Source organism: Pseudoliparis swirei, chromosome 12 (assembly GCF_029220125.1).
Source record: "Pseudoliparis swirei isolate HS2019 ecotype Mariana Trench chromosome 12, NWPU_hadal_v1, whole genome shotgun sequence".
NCBI lineage: Eukaryota > Metazoa > Chordata > Actinopteri > Perciformes > Liparidae > Pseudoliparis > Pseudoliparis swirei.
Genome location: NC_079399.1, coordinates 4,600,858 through 4,619,700, shown reverse-complemented (window position 1 = coordinate 4,619,700; position 18,843 = coordinate 4,600,858). Strand labels below are relative to the sequence as shown.

Below are 18,843 nucleotides of genomic sequence, written 5' to 3'. Positions count from 1 at the left end.
CATGTTTTAAATGTTCTTTGAGAAACCATTATAGGTTATTTGAAGAACTATTTAAGGAAATGGTTCTTTAAAGAACCCTGGTTTGAAAGGTTCTCTATGGAACCAAAAATGGTTCTTCTATGGCATCACTCTGAAGAACCATTTTCGGTTCCAGATGGCTCCTTCATTGGAACTCTTTTGATGCGTTTTGTTTTTGGGAATGTAAACTTGGAACCTTTCCCTCCCTCGATGCCACCCTCTCGGTGAGATCTCCTCTCACACCCGCTGGGGACTCTCTCTTAATAAATGAAGGTGAGACACTAAACACACACTTCATCAAAGGACTCCCCCCCCCCCCTGCTGTGCGGCTCTGCAGGTCATCAGTGCCCGTGTGCGCGAGCTGCTGGGGATCACAGAGGCCCCGTGGAGTCGCAGCGTCGCTGACCCTTCACGGGACGCCGTCGGGCTGTTCCTGGAAAAAAAGGGCCGGACGGGTGAGACGGCGGACAGCCTCGACTACCCATGAGCCTTCCGGGTGACATGCGGCTGGTCAGAGAGCGAGAGAGAAACCGGCGTGAATCACAACAGTAAAGGAGCAAAACCCCAGGCATGTCAGCGTCCTTTCATATCACCAACCGTCAGCTGGTGATGACTCGGATGAGACGGTCCCAGGAGGCCCCGTGGAGGTCTTGACATGAACACTTCCCACCAGCTAAATGCTGTGGCTGGTTGGCATGGTTACCCTAGACTTAGACCTATAAACATGTGTGCACGCACGCATATGAACGACTGTTTAAATAGCTGTATACCCGTTTCAATTCAGGATCACCGTAAACCACTTAGAATATTTCTATTGATCTCAAGTGGATATGTTGTAACTGGATGGAGCTATTGATCTGGAGTAGAGCTCCTCGGGGCGATGCTGCGGATGACAACAAGCACCCATATTCTCCGTGCCAGGAGCCCCTCGCGGGAGCAGCGTCATTTCTCCGGAAAAAAAAAAACTTATGCTGCGAGTCCAAGACTCATGCTCCGCTTTCGACTCGCGCACATATGGGCTTATTTTTCCAACTTGCACAAAAGGCCATAAGACCATTGCATCCATCAGATAGAGCGATGGGGCTGAGTGCCAAGAAGACCCACAGGGAGCCATGCAGGCCGCTCGGTTTTAGCCAACGCAACACTTTCTTGCCAATAATCTATCTAATACATGCAGGAATATTGGCTGTTACTTATGTGGCTTTACAGACGTTGACCTGCTGTGCACCTCTGGGGTTTCACCCGAAGGGGTGGATGGATTTTCAATAACACTCTTGTTTAGGCCTCTCTACGGCTATTGCTCATCTTTTGAATCTAAAATAAAATCTGTAATTTTTAATGCATAGCTTTTAGGATTTTTTTAAAATTATGTGTTGTAAAGCGTCTTTGAGAATTATGAAAAGCGCTATAGAAATGTTATGTATTATTATTATTATTATCTCTGCTCATATTTTTTTTATTTTTCGAGAGAATAATACAGAGCGGTGTGTATCTGCAGAGCTCAATCTACATGAATAAATTATGATGCCATGCCATGTGAGAGATATAGGCTGGGAGGCTCTGCATCTGTCTGTGCACACAAGCGGTCTCTGTGCAGCGCGCAGCAGCGTGCACTGATTACCATTCCGAGCACATGCACCTCTGGTCAGAAATGGAGCCGGGTCGGTGGTTGACAGTATAGTCCGGAGGCAGGAGGAGGAGGAGGAGGAGGAGGAGGAGGGAGGGTTGCATATTATGGCAGCAGCCCTTCAGTAAATCTGGATTAAGTCGCACTGAGCCCCCCGCGCGCGCGTCACCAGCAAAAACTCGTGAAAGCGACTCCGAACATCTGGCTCTGGATTCCGCACGGCACCAGTCACTCCGCGCGGCGGGGAGACATTGAACGCCTCTTCATACAAAAGGCGTTTTCTCCTTCTGGAGGCGCGCACATATACACGAGGCGGATGCGCAGTGGAGGCGCATCGCTCACAGCCGCACCGGGACCCTACTAGTTGCGTTTTTCCAGTATTTTTTATTATCATTTATATACATTTGTTCTCCCTTCTTCTTCTGTTTTTTCCCTCTTTTTTTTCTTTTTTCCACCTCGCTCACAAAAGTGGGGGAGCCTGAGTCGAGTTACATATCACCGTGTGTGTGTGTGTGTGTGTGTGTGTGTGTGTGTGTGTGTGCGGATCGGAGAGGAGTCGTCCTTTACATGCCGGTCATGGATTTCTTGAAGGGCATCGCTGGTTCCGCAGGCCGTCACATGTGATAAGGAGCCGAGGCGCGCGCGTGCGTGTGTTTCTGGACACCTGAATCATCTCCGAGAGGCATCTCGTTTGGGGTCCCATTTTTTTCCGAGGCGAGCCGGGATGCGCTAGGCTCCTCCCGGGAGGAAAAATCATCTCCAGCACACCCTCCTCACCTGCACCCTCCTCCTCTGACTCGGCTTGATGTTTCATCTGCAAGGTAAATTCAATCATTTATAAGAGCTGCCATAAACTGTGCACGGCATCTCGAGTCTCAACTCTTTTTTTGGGGGGGTGAGCATGTCTTTGAAGGGTGGGGGGTGAGGGGTGGGGGTGGGGGGGTGCCTTGTTGACTTGAAGTACTTCTCCCAGGACCTCCCCCCCCCTCCCATATGAAGGGGTTTCATATTCTCCCTTGTCACATGGGGGTTGTGGCTGTAACCCACCAGCCCGGGACCCTGTACCGCAAGGTCAAACAAAAAGAAGAAGAAATACCCCCCCACCTCCCCTAAATTGCCTTATAGGAACCAAATAAATGTGATTTCTAGCGAGCACTTGGCTGCATCCTGTGCTGTTGTTTCGCTCCCCACAGGTGAAACTGAGATTCATCATGCCGATACATAACGTGGCCATTATTTATCAGCTCCATCATCTCTGCAGGTTAAGACGTGAGCTGCTTCTTTTGTTTTCTTGTGTGTATATATATATATATATATATATATATATATATATATATATATTTCATCTGGACCCAGCGACCTGCTTCTCTGTGCTGTGGTTAAACCCCTGCTGTTATATGCAAAGTGCACATGGAGCCATTAAGGTGTGATGAAATCTAAATTAGCCTGCATAACACAATTGATAATGGGATGAGTGTGGGCAGGGAGGACGTGTTGCCAGGGGACTGATGGAGACAGGTGGAAATGGGATGATTTATATTCTTCTTCCTTTAACACAACAGTGAGGTATGAATGTCTTCTTATATCGAGTGTTATCGTTATCACACATCTTATTATTCACTGGTGGCCCGAAGCAACATTGTAACACCAGTGGAAATCAAGGCCCACGCCTCATTTCGCCGCTTCTCTTAGCTCCCGCTGCTTATGTTAATGCACTCGGTGATGTGTGTGTGTGTGTGTGTGTGTGTGTGTGTGTAGCTCATGTGCTGCTCTACCTTATTTCTTTCTTTTTTCCCTCGATGTGTGATGTGCGGCTCCTGTTTCTGCAGACCGGCTCTGCGTTCCTTCGCTGACCCTGATTTCTCCCTCGACACACACAACGCGACGTCGTTTCGTGCCCGAAGGAGCTGCTGTCATTAAGAAGTGAAACCACCTGAGGTTATTGGACAGCCACACACACACAGACACACACACACACACACACACACACTTGGTCCAGATGTTGTGTGTGTGTGGAGGAAAGTTGCTTTTCGATTACACAACGAGAAGATGGACAATTATGCATTATTTAACCATTTTGTTGACATGTGGTTGAGAACACAGGATCCTGAGGGTGTTTGAGAAAAGAGGGGGGGGGGGGGTAATGAGTCAATGGACACAGGGATGGTGGACTTCATGTCGGATGAAAGGAGCCCCCATGCACTGGAGCGCATTATTTTCCCAAAGAGAGGTGAAGATTTTGACAGTCCACAGACGTGCAGGGCACTGTGGGGAATATTCACTTGAGGAAGCCATATTGATATTCAGTGGTGGCGTTCACAGGTTTTTTTCTTTCTTTTCTTTCTTTCCCGGGGAAGAAAAATCCCAGAGTTCATAAGCCCCCCCACCTTTGACTTCGGGCTGCGCGTCACAACGGGGCAAGAATTAGGATTCAGAAGTCAGTGATCGGCATTTTAATTCGGCCTCCGGCTGCAATAACGAGGCAGCACCTAAAAATGTGAAGAGAGCGTTGTGTTTTTCTTCTTCTTATCTCTGCGCCTGTTTGTTGATCTGATGAGATCTCCGGCCTATCAAGGTATCACTGAATTTCCTGTGAGAGCGTGTGAAGGAAAACATTTGGAAATGCAAGGGGGGGGGGGGGTAAATGCTGATGAACAGCACTTCTATTGATGCAGTTGGGTCTGCTTAGTATGCCATACCCCTGAGACACACACACACACACACACACACACACACACACACACACACACACAAACTTGTCCGACTGAGAAATAATTTCTTCATCCAGTCATTTAGGTTTTTATCACACGCAAGACTGTGAATCCGGTGATGATTCAGTCACTCCAAAACATTGGAGCCCAAAAAAACAAAAACAAAAACATGGCCGAGTGCACAACCTGCTCACCTGCGTCTCATCGGCGGCTCGCGGCCTTTCCGACCGGAACCCCATTTGTCGGAGGACTCTTCGTACGGACAATAATACTACGAGGTGATCTGAAAACGAGCCGCTGATTACATCTCACCCGGAAAAAAACTGACTCGCGTTGCCATGGCATCCGGGCCTGTCGCCCAAGAGCTATCGCGTCGGAGAAAAAAAAGGGTGTCACACACACACACAGACACACACCCTTGTTAGCAAACACAGATGTGTCGGTGTCGGTGTTTCGGTCATGGTGTTTGGACTCGACGGCGTTTTATTCCCGCCGCGCTCACTCAAAAACACGCCCCCCCCCCCTTCGGCGGCGGCGGCTCCATTTGGGCTCGCAGAGGCGAGGAACCCGTTTCACTGCCTTGTCGAGACCGTTTCACCGTCACGTTGCAGCGTCGGTTTCCCTCCTGGACCCAACAAGAACTCAAGAGAGAGACGCAGACTTCATCTCATCGACTCCCCTGCTTGCTCTCCTCCTCTTGATTTATCTAACCAGGCAGCCGTGGATTGCAGAAGGCTTTTCTCACATGAGCTCCGGCATAAGTGAGACCATCTGAAAACATATTCCCCCCGCCCCCACACACACACACACACACACACCCCATTACCTCGGTGGACGACTGGCATGCAGTGCTGCATAAGCCTTTTCCTGGCGAATGCTGCCCCAGGGAGACCATGGATATCCTCTGCTACAGTATGCTGCTGCTCATGGACGCCTGTCTCCGTTGCTGTGGGGTTGTTGTGTAGTGAGCTATGTACCTCTATTAGGCACAACACCACCCACCGCTGTGTGTGTGTGTGTGTGAGCTGTCAGTCCGCTCTGTCCTCCGAGGGTGTTAAAAAAGAGCCGCTCGGAGGCAGTAAACGTACATTTGATTGAGCGAGGATGAGATGATGGTTAATGCATCACTAGATTATCGGTTTTTGTCCTTGTTTATTTGCGGCCCTCCCAAGTCACCTCCATGTCATGAAAAGGCCACACAGCCGAGACAATGGTTTAATGCGGTTGTGACATTTAAAAGACGGAAAGATGGCGTGATTGATGAACGCGTTGATTGATTATCTACTTATTTCTCCGTGGAGCGTGACGGGTGCAACCTGCTCACGAAGCGTAATGAAATGCAGATGAGGGGAGAGACGGAGACGGACAGTTTATTGTGTGGACCAGGCACGTGCACAGACATTTTGGGGGGCAGGTGCTCAAACCAAAAAAAAGGGCATCCATCGCCAAAAATGTTTTCTGACAGAGTTGAAACATAAGCAGCATGACACTATATGCGGTCCTCGACCTGCGTCTCCTCTTGGCAGGATTTAGACAGCTAGCTCACTTTTTCCTTATGAATAAATATGAATTATTACATGGCAACGACTGATTGGCTCATGGGTAGTCATGTAAAATAAAAAATAAAAAAGCCCTGTCAGATATCAAAACAAATTTGGAGGGAATTGATGACAGAGAAAGTATTTTTTATTCTTAAATACTGATGAATGAAGTAAACATTTGTCTCCAGAAAAAGGGGCACTTTTCTTATCCAGGGCAAAAGGGGAGGAGCTTGAGCACCACTCGGGGTCTATCTGTGCACGTGCCTGGTATGGACCATTATATTCTGTTTTTAATAATTCTGAAAGCACCCCACCCCACACCGTGCTGCAGCATCGAGGGGGCGCCTCCTTTTTTGTCGCCACGGGACGAGTGTTGTCGGGATCATTCTCTCTCTTCACGTTCCACTGAGTTTCCAGCGGGCGAAAAAGAAGAAGAAGAAGAAGAAGAGTAAAAAAAAATGAAAAGGCCCCCATCTCCACAAGAGTTAATCAATATCACGGATTCAGCGCCATTCGAGTCTGGAAGTATAGCCGGTCCTCTCCGCCTCATTGCACATCCAGAGGCCGTGCAGGAGCATGGATAGGCACACACACACACACACACACACACACACACACACACACACACACACACACACACACACACACACACACACGGACGTAAAGTAGTTTCCACTGAGGTACCACTGCACATCGCTCTGCAGCCCAGCGTGACGCTGAAGTCATCTGCCACCTTAGCGGAGCCTCTTGACAACATTTAATCGTGGCTCCGCAGGCCGCCGGCGGGCCAGCCGCTCACGCCTCCGCCTCACGGACGACCCGCCCCAACACAACGAGGCCGAGTGGCTCCGGGGGAAGTGGACCCGCGTAAAGAAGTGGGTACGAGAAAAGACTCGTACCCACGCAATGTCACACCGCGTCTCCGATGACATCGTTCCTCCTTTTGCTGTTATGAGGCCTTTTTCTTTCTTTTTTAAGATACCTCTCTTCCTGTTTCCTTCCGAGGCTGAGATCGTTTTTTGTTTTTTTAAAACCCCAGCAGCTGTCAAATCTCAACTGTTGGCAGGGGATGCCACCGGGGGGGGGGGGGGGGGAGAGAGTGAGAGAGGGCAAGAGAGAGAGAGGGAGAGAGAGAGGACGAGAGAGAGAGGGGGGGAGAGAGAGAGATGAAGAGAGGAGGAGGAGAGGGAGGGGGAGAGAGAGGGAGGGAGAGAGATGAAGAGACGAGGAGGAGAGGGAGAGGGAGGGGGAGAGAGAGGGAGAGAGGACGAGCGAGAGAAAGGGAGGGAGAGGGGGAGAGAGAGGGGAAGAGGGAGAGAGAGGGAGAGAGGACGAGAGAGAGAAAGGGAGGGAGAGGGGGGGAGAGAGAGAGAGGACGAGAGAGAGAAAGGGAGGGAGAGGGGAGAGAGGGAGAGAGAGAGAGAGAGAGAGAGAGAGAAAGGGAGGGAGAGGGGGAGAGAGAGAGGGGAAGAGGGAGAGAGGGAGAGAGAGGAAGCGCGAGAGGGAGGGAGAGACAGAGGGAGAGAGGAGGAGAGAGAGAAAGGGAGGGAAAGGGGGAGAGAGAGGGAAAGAGGAGGATCGAGAGAGGGAGATAGAGAGGGAGAGAGGAGAAAAGAGAGAGAGGGAGGGAGAGAGGAGGAGAAGAGGGAGGGAGGGAGAGAATCCAGGGGGGTGGGGGGGGTACATGGCAAACATGTCACTCTCCCACGTTTTCATGACTCCGCGATGGTCTCCTCATCCTGCGGCTGTCAGGGTTCTTGCCCCGTGAGGTCCGGTCTCAGGTCCACTCGGGGCTGGCGCTGCTCATTTGCTGAGGCAGGACTTTCACGCCTCTATACAGTGGAGACATTACCACACAAAAAAGAAAAGAAGCCATCATCATAAACCAGCCTCTCCCGTATAGTGAAAGCCGTTTGGATGGCGCCCCGGCGGTGGGATTGGATCTCCGGTTCCCCGTGTTTGATTGGACCGGTGTTGCTTCTCCGTGTTTCTGTAGTGTGACACCCGGAGGGCCGAATACTTCATGTTCCACCAAAACCACGCTGAATTTTTTTCAAGCGCTAAGAATAATCTCAATCGAACGTCAAAACCTCGCTCGCGGTACATCGTGAGCCGCGATCCGATCCCCGATGTCTGAGTTCGACGACGACGATGAATCCCGGACGAGGTCTCGGCGGAGAGGAAATCGATAGCGAGGCCTCGCGCGCGGCCGGCGAGGCGCGCGGCCCGATCATCCCGTCGTATCGGCGATGTGATCTTGGGAGATGGATCAGTCTGATTCTGACGAGGCCCGTCTAGACGCTCATCCTTCTGCTCGCAAACATTAAAAGGACTTCCATTATCGTATCAAGAGAACGTCCGACCAGAAGCAGGGGATGAACGGAGAGCGGTCAGAAGAAATGTTCCAGATAACTTATTCATGTCTCTCAGGTCCGAAGGTGACGGATTAGTTTCATGTCCGATATGCGCCATTTATTTTTTGTTCAGGTGTCGACTCTCTCTCTCTCTCCCTCCTTCTCTCTCTCTCTCCCTCTCTCCCTCCTTCTCTCTCTCTCTCTCCCTCCTTCTCTCTCTCTCTCTCTCTCCCTCTCTCTCTCTCCTTCTCTCTCTCTCCCTCCTTCTCTCTCCTCTCTCTCTCTCTCTCTCCCTCTCTCTCTCCCTCCTTCTCTCTCTCTCTCCCTCCTTCTCTCCTTCTCTCTCTCCCTCTCTCCTTCTCCCTCTCTCTCTCTCCCTCTCCTTCCCTCTCTCTCTCCTTCTCTCGCTCTCTCCTTCTCTCTACCTCTCTCTCTCTCTCTCTCTCTCTACCTCTCTCTCTCTCTCTCTCTCTCCTCCTCTCTCTCTCCTCTCTCTCCTCTCTCTCTCTCCTCCTTCTCTCCTCTCTCTCTCCTCCTTCTCTCTCTCTCTCCTCTCTCTCTCTCCTCTCTCTCCTCCTCTCTCTCTCTCCCTCCCTCTCTCTCTCACTCTCTCTCTCCCCTCTCCCTCTCTCTCCTCTCTCCTCCCCCTCCTCCTCTCTCTCTCCTCCTCTCTCCTCTCTCCTCCTCTCTCTCCTCCTCTCCTCCTCTCTCTCTCTCTCTCTCTCTCCTCCTCTCTCTCCTCCTCTCCCTCTCTCCCCCTCCCTCCTCCTTCTCTCCTCTCCTCTCTCCCTCCTCTCTCTCTCCTCTCCCTCTCTCTCCCTCTCTCTCTCCTCCTCTCTCTCCTCTCCCCTCCTCTCTCCTCTCTCTCTTCTCTCCTCTCTCGCCTCTCTCCTCTCTCTCCTCTCACTCCTCTCTCTCCTCACTCTGCCTCTCTCCTCTCTCTCTCCTCTCCTCTCTCCCCCTATCCCTCTCTCCCCCTCTCTCCCCTCCTCTCTCCCCCTCTCTCCTCCTTTCTCTCCCTCTCCCCTTCCCTCCTTCTCTCCTTCTCCCCCTCCCCCTATCCTTCCCTCCTCCTCTCCTTCTCCCCTCCTCTCTCCCTCTCCTCCCTCTCACTCTCCCTCCTTCTCTCTCCCCCTCTCTCCCTCCTTCTCTCTCTCTCCCGCCCCCTCCTCTCCCTCCCTCTCCCTCTCTCCCTCTCTCCCTCCCTCTCCCTCTCTCCCTCTCTCCCTCTCTCTCTCTCTTGCTTAACATTCTGACTCTCTCTTAATCTCAGCTGTGAGCTGGCAATCAAAAGCGTAAAAAGCTTTTTAACTTTCTACGCGGCGGTTCGTCAATTCCCCCAAATTCCCTTCTTTTAAAGACGGCGTCCTCGGCGACCGTGGCCGGCCCCCCGAGACAGATAACCCCCGCCGACCGCTGAACGACTCCCCCCCCCCTCCCCCTTTGCTTCCCCCTCTCTTCACCGCAGGTGCGTTGACCTGACCCGGCCGCCCGATGGAGTACCTCCTGCTCTACCTGCTCGTCGGCGTCGGCGCGGCGCCGAAGGCCCACAAAGCTCAGGTGTGCCCCAAGCGCTGCGTCTGCCAGGTGCTCAACCCCAACCTGGCCACCCTGTGCGACAAGAAGGGCCTCCTCTTCGTGCCGCCCGACATCGACCGGCACACGGTGGAGATGCGCCTCGGGGACAACTTCGTCACGGGCATCAAGCGCAGGGACTTCGCCAACATGACCAAGCTGGTGGACCTGACGCTGTCGCGGAACACCATCGGCTCCATCGCGCCGCTCGCCTTCAGAGACCTGGAGAACCTGCGCGCCCTCCACCTGGACAGCAACCGGCTGTCGCGCATCGTCAACGACACCTTCAGCGGCATGTCCAAGCTGCACCACCTCATCCTCAACAACAACCAGCTCACGCACATCCAGACCGGCGCCTTCGACGACCTGACGGCGCTGGAGGAGCTGGACCTGTCCTACAACAACCTGGAGAGCGCGCCGTGGCCCGCCATCCAGAGGATGGCCAGCCTCCACACGCTCAACCTGGACCACAACATGCTCAGGTACATCCCGGAGGGCACCTTCTCCGGGCTGCAGAAGCTCAAGAGGCTGGACGTGACCTCCAACAAGCTGCAGAAGCTTCCCCCGGACCCCATTTTCCAGAGGGCCGGGGTCCTGGCCACCTCGGGGGCGATGGGGCCCATGTCGTTCGCGCTGAGCTTCGGGGGAAACCCGCTGAGGTGCAACTGCGAGCTGCTGTGGCTGCGGAGGCTGAGGAGGGAGGACGACCTGGAGACCTGCGCGTCGCCGCAGCACCTCGCCGGGCGCTATTTCTGGACCGTTTCGGAGGAGGAGTTCCTGTGCGAGCCTCCTCTCATCACCCGGCACTCTCAGGTACGGACCCCCTCTCAGACGTCGGTTTCTCAGTTAACCCGACGCGCAGGGTTGCCAGGTCTGTGTGACAAAACCAGCCCAATGGCCAATCAAAACCAGCCCAATATCAGAACTCAAAATGTGCCCGTGCCAAACCATATACACTGCTTTTAAAGTCCATGTCCATGTGTGTACGTTCTGATCTGGAGTCAATTTGGTATGATTTGGGTATAAATAAATTATTTCATTTAAAATATGGATTTTTATTTCAAGATATTCATGTAATTTGCATGCAAAATAGGTCTACCCGAACCAGCGGACAACAAATTCAACCCGCGGCAACACTTCAAAAGTAGCCCGATTCCGCGGGAAAACCGCCAAATATTCGCTCTGCGATCCGGGGAGAGTCTCACAAGTCCAGTGGGTCTCTCAGCCAACGGAAATATTGCATAATATATTGGACTTACTTTAAAAAAAGAGAGAGAATGTCATCAAACTGGGGCCCCGTGGAGGGTTTTTAGAGAGGATTCTCTGTTACCATTTTAATAAAGCTATTTGCAGGTTTGCGATGGCTCCTCGGCGAAAGCTGTTATTACAGAAGGAAGGCTCACGGTGATTTAGCCCTTGCTTCATGCATCCAAGCACAATGATTTGATCAGAATCCTCGCCAAACAACGATACGGCGACATCATCTCGTTTTACATCCCGCAGAACATTTTTTGCATAATTGCAGAGGAAATTATGGTTTTTTACGTGAACTCCATCACATTCACTGCGATGTACCGACACATTGATTATATCGCCTTCACGAGCGCGCTAATTCAATATCTAGACGATGATCAATCGTTGAGAATATTTCGAGGGAATAAGGCTTTTTAAAAAATGTTACTTGATGTCTTATTTTGTACTATTGTGTGAGCTGTGTTTGGAGCATTTTTAAATGTCTCACTAATTATTGTAGCTTATGTTGTGCTGTTTAATTTGATGGTAAACATTATATTATTCTGTCATTATTTATCTTCGGACCCATATATGGGGGCTGCGGGGTGTAAATAGGCGTTGATTATAATATTCAAAACAAACTAAGTTGAAGTGGTTTTTTTAATTTCCCCGTTAACCCGCCCGTCCTCCCTCCGCTTCAGGAGCTGCGAGCTCTGGAGGGTCAGAGAGTGACCCTGCGCTGTAAGGCCAGGGGCGACCCCGACCCCATCATCCACTGGATCGCCCCCGACGGCCGCCTCATGTCCAACTCCTCCAGGGCCGCCGTCCACACGGACGGCACGCTGGACATCCTCATCAGCACCGTCAAGGACTCTGGTCTGTTTGTTGTTGACTGAACGAGATGAGTTGTTTACCTCGTGTCCTCCGGAGGCCGCAGGGATGAAGTGGCTGGGCGATAACGTCGAGAGTGTGGAAGGGTGGTAGCCGGCTCGGACTCTGATTGGCTGATATGCATCGACTTAAAAATGAAGGGATTTTCCTGCACCTTTTGTGTTTTTAGAGTTATAGCAGGTTCAGAAATGCCTCCAATTCAGCCCAAGATTTTTTTTTATATTTACAGTGGAAAATTAATACCAACGGCTCCCCAAACTCATCCGAGACTGCGCGGATCTTTCCATTTTCAACTAGAATGGGCACTCGGTAGAGCGCATACCTTCGCATATCACAAGATTGGGCATTGGAATTATGAACATTTTGGCATTAGTTGCATGCCAATTGGATAAAAATTGACCGCGCTATGGTAAAAAGAAGATTTTGACCTTTTCATGACCTTGACCTTTGACCCGATTGATCCCAAAATCTAATCAAATGGTCCCCGGATAATAAACAATCATCCCACCAAATTTCATGCGATTCAGTTTCATACTTTAAGCGAGTAACACGCATACAAATAAATAAATAAATAAATACACGGCGATCAAAACATAACCTTCCACATTTTCAATGCGAAGGTAAATATAACAAATCAAAACTCACCCGTTCAGAACTGCTTTTGATGTGTGGTCTATGTTCTTATTGTTTTTATTGAACATTTTAGATATTTTTATTGTATAGATTTTAGGATGTTTTAATGTAAAGTGTCTTTGAATATACCTTTAAAAAAGGGCTATATAAATTGAATGCATTATTATTAAAACCACGACATGTTTTTTGAACATTGGTTCAGCTCTATGAGGTAAAATCATCACATGGTTAAAATCGCCAACTTATTTGCTTTCTTGCTGACGGTTAGATGTCGTGTCTCTCCATTAAGTTTGAAGCTACAGCGCAGCTAGCAGCTAGTTAGCTTAGCGGACTACAAACAGCTAGCTTGATACATCCAAACACAATAAACCAGCCACCTTCCAGCGTCTCTTAAACTCACTAATTAACACACCAGCTCATGTTTGTTTCATCATTTACAAAAACACCAGTGTAAAAATAGCGAGTGAATAATGAGTCGTAGCATTTCATAGCCGGGAGCAAAACTTGTGGTGATGGGAGAACTCTGGGAGGAAACACCGTTTGTTGCTTTTACACTTAGGTTGTTGTCTGGAATAAATAGAATATATATAACTAATTAATTAGTGAGCTTTAGCAGGTTCATTTTGCAGTGAGCCGGGCTAGCTGACCCCTATAGTTGTTATGCTAAGCTAACCTACGCTAACCAAGTGCTAGTCAAAGTCATCTTTATTGTCATTTCTTTCATGCATACAGAAGATCTGAAAGTACGTTTCTCTCTTCTCCAACATAAAGTGTATTGTAGTAGTAATGATAATAATAATAGTAATAAAGTAATAAAGTGAAAAACAGCTAGCAACAACAAGAAGAAAGAACATTTAGACAATATAAATTAACAATAAAAAACTATTACAAAAACTTGAAGTCTGTATTATAGCAGCAGTCAGACATGGAGTTGTAGCATATATTTAGCTTATATAATATAAATATGAACTAACTCTCGGGAGGAAATCAAAAAAGTGCCTCACTATGGAGCCTCTGAATTCCGATATGTTTCATTGTTTTGTGCACAAAACGAAACAATCTTTCAGGAATTCGGGGGCTTTGTATAGTTCCCGAAAATCTCTATATTATTAGATACGTTCATATCGCAAAATCCGGGTTTTCACAATAAATACCAGGACGGACAATAATCTCAAACAAATGTTTGCGTTCCAGGTTCCTTCACCTGCGTGGCCTCCAACCCGGCGGGGGAGGCGCAGCAGATGGTGGATCTGGTCATCGCTAAGCTCCCCCACATCGCCAACAACACGGTGGCGGAGCAGGAGCCCGACCCCGGGTCGTCGGACATCGCCACGGTCACCAAGACGGGCGCGGACGGCGGCGGAGGCTCGCCGTCCCTGGGGAACGCCAAGACGAGCCAGGAGAAGAAAGTGGTGATCTCCGAGGCCACGTCCACCTCGGCCATGGTGCAGTTCAACTTCCAGAGGAGCATCCCCGGAATACGCATGTTTCAGATACAATACAACGGCAGCTACGACGATTCACTGGTTTACAGGTAGAACGTGACCTGCTGGGTCAATACATCACTTCTCTCTTTCTTAAAATATGGCCGAATGACGCAATATATACACGGCCGTTCAAAAGTTTGGGGTCACCCAGACAATTTAGTGTTTTCCATGAAAACTCACACTTTTATTTATCAAGTGAAATGCAAAATGAATATAAAATATAGTCAAGACATTGACATGTTTAGAAATAATGATTTATATTATACATTTTAATGTCGTTCTTCAAACGTGTGGCTCAAAGGAAGGCCACTTTTATAGCGTATCTCACGAGCATAACTGTTTTCAGCTGCGCTCACATAAAAAGGGTTTTCAAGTGTTTCCTACCCCTCCGCTAGTCTTCTAAGGCGATAACACAATGTACCATTAGAACACTGGAGATGGGCCTCTACACACCTCTGGAGAGACTTCATTAAACACCAGAGAATAGTCATCTACACATTAACTATGTAGAGAGTGTATTTATGATTAATTAAATGTGATCTTCATGGGAAAAACCAGTGCTTTACTTTGAAAAATAAGGACATTTCTAAGTTGTTGTTTTTTGTGACCCCAAACTTTTGAACGGTCGTGTACGTTGTTTAGCAAACTTCGGGTTACTCAACGTAACCCCGGTTCTTTGAAAACAGAGCGAGGCGTTGTCCTGTGGGAATCGCCTCGGCGTGACCGACTTGGTCGATTTCCATCGCGAAACACCGAACGAAGTGAGAAAAATAATCTTAAATCTGAGTCTAAATTGACACCAACAAAATTTAAACTGATTGGAATCATATCATTAAAAATCCTTCACCCTTGTTTTACCGTTATTCTCTGCTTTGATTGGTTAAATCCCTCTAAATATAGAGCGATTAGGACCTGGGTCGGCTCTCGACGCGATAATTTGGGGGTTGTCTATTAATCCTATAAAGAAGACAGACTAATGCGCTGTATCTGCCTCCTTATTATTTTAATCGTAATCCCCCCCCCCCTCCCCCTTGTATCATTTACTGTGTGCGAAACCTTGATAATGCTTAATCAACAGAATCAAAAACCCGAATGTCAGCACAAAAGCAGCCTGATAGGAAGATGAAAGAGTCCACCGGTGTTTTTACAAAAAGCGTCCGAGGGTCTGAGAAAGCGGCGTCCGCAGCGTTCTTTCATCTTGGGCCTTTTTTTTCTCCGCTCCGTATTTTAGGGCTAATCTCTGCGACGCGGGGGGAAAAAACAACGAGCTGGATAATCTGATTTAAACCTCTCTAATCTTTCTTCTTTCTTTCTTCTTCTTTTTGTTGGTAGAATGATACCCCCGACCAGCAAGAGCATCCTGGTGAACAACCTGGCGGCGGGCACGCAGTACGACCTGTGCGTGCTCGCCATCTACGACGACCAGGTGACCTCGCTGACCGCCACCAGGGTGATCGGCTGCATCCACTTCACCACGGAGCCGCAGTACCTGAGGTGCCACTTCATGCAGTCGCAGTTCCTCGGCGGCACCATCGTGGTCATCATCGGGGGGATTATCGTGGCCTCGGTGCTCGCCTTCATCATCTTCCTCATCGTGCGCTACAGGGTGTGTAACCATGGAGATGCAGATAAGGTCAGTTTGGCGTCGCTTTTTTTCCTTTTCGTTTCTTCTTCTTCTTCTGCTGTAATTAATTTATTTTCCGTTATTGACTCAATTTTTCAAATGACGAAATATTAAAATATTGTAAATGACACAAATAAAAAAGACAATAAAATAGAAAAAATTATACAAAATAAAATAAATGAAGATAAAGAAAAGACATACAAAATATATCGAAAACTAAATTAAAAAGGTGTCATTATTAGCTCTTTAACATTTTTTGATAAATCTTTTGAGAACATTACTCATCTCTTCCTTTCCCCCCAGTGTTGTTCCTGCTTTCATCCTGAGGAAGAGAGTAAATGTTTCCACAATATTGACTCTTAACGGTTTTCCTGCTTCTCTCCGGTCGTGCCAGGCTCTAGAGATGGGGGACATTTGCTCGCTGAGCAGCGATGGGCAGCTGCAGGGCTGCGGGATCCCCAAGTCCTTCTCCAAGCAGGTCCTGCGTCCAGAGAAAAGTGAGAAGGAGTGCCTCAAAATGTCCCTGCCGCCCCCGGAGCCGACCAAGCAGCGTCCGGCGGCGGCGGCGGCCGGCGCCAAACCCTCCGTCCCCGACTGCACCGTCTCGACCTCGGCCGCCAGCCACAGCTGGCACCCGGCCTCGCCGAACGCCCCGAGGCCCAAACGCTTCAGCGCTCCACCCAAACCCTCCGAGGCTCAGGCGGACGTCGAGCTGGATAACGCGAACCGGAATAACTCGTCGGAGGTCAAAACCGTTGCCGGGCGGCCCGCCGAGTGGACTGCGGTCCCCAGGGGTCCGCGGCCCCGACCGGGGCCTCAACATTACATGACCGTGCCAGCGGGCGGAGCGAGGGGGGGGAACCGCAGGCACTCGCTCAACGCGGACTCGCACGGCGAGCGCCGCTGCGCCGCGGCCCGCCTCAAACCCGGGGCCGGCCTGCGCTCCAAGAGGAGCCTGTCGATGAGCGGCGAGCTGCCGCAGCCGGAGGGCCCGACGAACATGCGGCGGGCCAGAGACAAGCTCTCCAAGTCCGAGTGGCTCCTGGAGAGCACTTTATGATTTTGGAGTTTCTGAACCGCGTTGTCGGCGTTTCTTCTTCTTCTTCTTCTCTTCTCGGGTTGGATTGGAGACCCGTCTGTGGAGATGTCGCGCCTCGTTTTGAGCTCCTGCGTGCTCTCCATCGAGGGAACCGACTGTACGCTTCTCTCATATATACACGGGGGGGCACGACAGGGTTACGGGGGAACGTCTCACATTTTGTTTTCTACCTGACGACCGATCAAAGGCTCGAGATCGAAAAAGGCACAAGCGATGTACGAAACGACGCCACGTACCAAAAAAAAATATGTCGAGTTTGCGCGAGACGCCGTACGACTCGACCTTAAGTGTTGGCGTGGTTTTGAATGCGGTAACCTCGACAACACGCTGTATTATAGAACAAAAGAAAACCCTCGTCTCCGGCTCTCTCCGGGTCGGACAGTCGGGGCGAAATGTCTTAATTACCTTTTCGGGAAAGAGAGATTTACAAATTTGCTTTACATCCCAGAGGTGTTGGAACAGAATGTAGGAGGAAGGCAGCGCTCCGTCCCTTTTTCATGCCGACACCCCCCCCCTCTCCCCCCTCTCTCCCCCCCTCCACAGACACAGCACAATGCAGTCTTCGCGTGGCACAAGTCGACTCGGTCCCAAGCCGCCCCTCCGGTTTGAATCGATAGATTCTCATCACATGAACGACATAAAGACTCCGATAGGATCACCGCGGCGACGGATTTGAGCGACGATTGAATCGACATCGCCGCTCGTCGTCACGGGTAATCTGATATTAAGCGTGGATGAGACCCGGAGGAACCCTCTCTCTCTCCCTCTCTCTCTCTCCCTCTCTCCGTTTCCATATATTTCTTTCTTTTCTTCAACTCGCCGTCGTCGGTGACGACCGCGTCGTAAAACGTGAACTTGCCGGTGTGAGAGGAGCGATCATCGCGAGGACGTCGGCTCTTGATTTGTTGCTGTTGTTTCTGTTTGATGTTTACCAATATAAATAAAACCAGTGATTCAAAAAAAGGGACACGCTCAAGACTTTTCTCATTCTGCCGTCCGCGGTGATGAATTTGGGGGTTTTCGGTATCGTCCTGCAGCGTCGTTCCCCTCTCCCTTTCAATTCACTTTATTTTGTACAGCCAATTCTCACAAATTACAAATAAGCCTCAGAGTGCTTTACAATCTGTACACATAGACATCCCTGACCTTTGACCTCACATCGGATCAGGAAAAACTCCCCAAACAACCCTTCACGGGGGAAAAAATGGAAGATGCCATGTATTTTCGACGGATCCCTGCACTGAGCCCCGTGTGTTGGCTCAAAGACAGGAGGGAAGATGAAGATGAAGATGAAAAGAGGCCACGCTCGTCACCGGGGGGGGGACGCCACCGGAGGCCCGAGCACGACTGATTCTACAGTTACAGTAACGTCTCTGACACGATGTGCATTATCCTCTGGAATATGAGCTCTGATTCACTTCGTGTTTCAGGTGGTCGGATGCGGCCGGATTGATTTCTATCTCCGTGCCCCCCTCTCTCTCTCTCTCTCTCTCTCTCTCTCTCTCTCTCTCTCTCTCTCTCTCTCGGCGTGCGTCTCTAACTCAACCCGTGAGGACGATCCGCACACGAGAAGACGAGCGTTCGTCCGCTGTCGCCCGCACGCGTTCAGACACTTTGATTCAATATTTCTTCGCTCATTAGAGGGCGATCGGAATGCAGGAGGAGCTCCGCCCGAACCTCTCGGTTCGCTCTCTTTTTCGGCGAGAGCCAGAGGTGTGGGTTAATAATAGATGCATCGCTGGGGAGAGAGGAGGCGATGGAAGGTTTTGTGAAACAAATACGGCGACGAGGGAAGGGAGGCAGAGAGAGGGCCGAGGGTGCAGGAGGAAGAAATGGAGAGGGCGAGAGAGAGAGATGGGGGGAGAAGGGAGAGAGAGAGAGAGAGAGTAGGCGATGGAAGGTTTTGAGAAACAAATCCGGCGATGAGGGTGCAGGAGGAAGAAATGGAGAGGGAGAGAGAGAGGGGGGGAGTAGGCGATGGCGGGTTTTGAGAAACAGATAGCGAGGCAGAGAGGGCCGAGGGTGCAGGAGGAATAAATCAAGAAGGAGA

At 50.1% G+C, this 18,843-nt stretch overlaps 1 protein-coding gene across 1 annotated transcript; it reads left to right on the top strand.

Moving 5' to 3' along the window:
• Positions 1-1,790: 1,790 nt before the first annotated feature.
• Positions 1,791-17,758, top strand: lrfn5b (leucine rich repeat and fibronectin type III domain containing 5b). Its single transcript, XM_056428228.1, has 6 exons — positions 1,791-2,466; positions 9,720-10,639; positions 11,761-11,935; positions 13,778-14,117; positions 15,403-15,703; positions 16,089-17,758. Exons 2-6 carry the CDS (start codon positions 9,746-9,748, stop codon positions 16,752-16,754), a joined length of 2,376 nt encoding a protein of 791 aa, XP_056284203.1. The 5' UTR covers positions 1,791-2,466; positions 9,720-9,745; the 3' UTR covers positions 16,755-17,758.
• Positions 17,759-18,843: the final 1,085 nt, after the last annotated feature.

Bases quoted from the DNA above. Each gene is read 5' to 3' on its own strand.
- lrfn5b (XM_056428228.1), top strand. From the start codon at position 9,746: ATGGAGTACCTCCTGCTCTACCTGCTCGTCGGCGTCGGCGCGGCGCCG. The intron at 14,118-15,402 runs GTAGAACGTGAC...TTTTGTTGGTAG, and splicing joins GACGATTCACTGGTTTACAG to AATGATACCCCCGACCAGCA. The intron at 15,704-16,088 runs GTCAGTTTGGCG...CGGTCGTGCCAG, and splicing joins ACCATGGAGATGCAGATAAG to GCTCTAGAGATGGGGGACAT.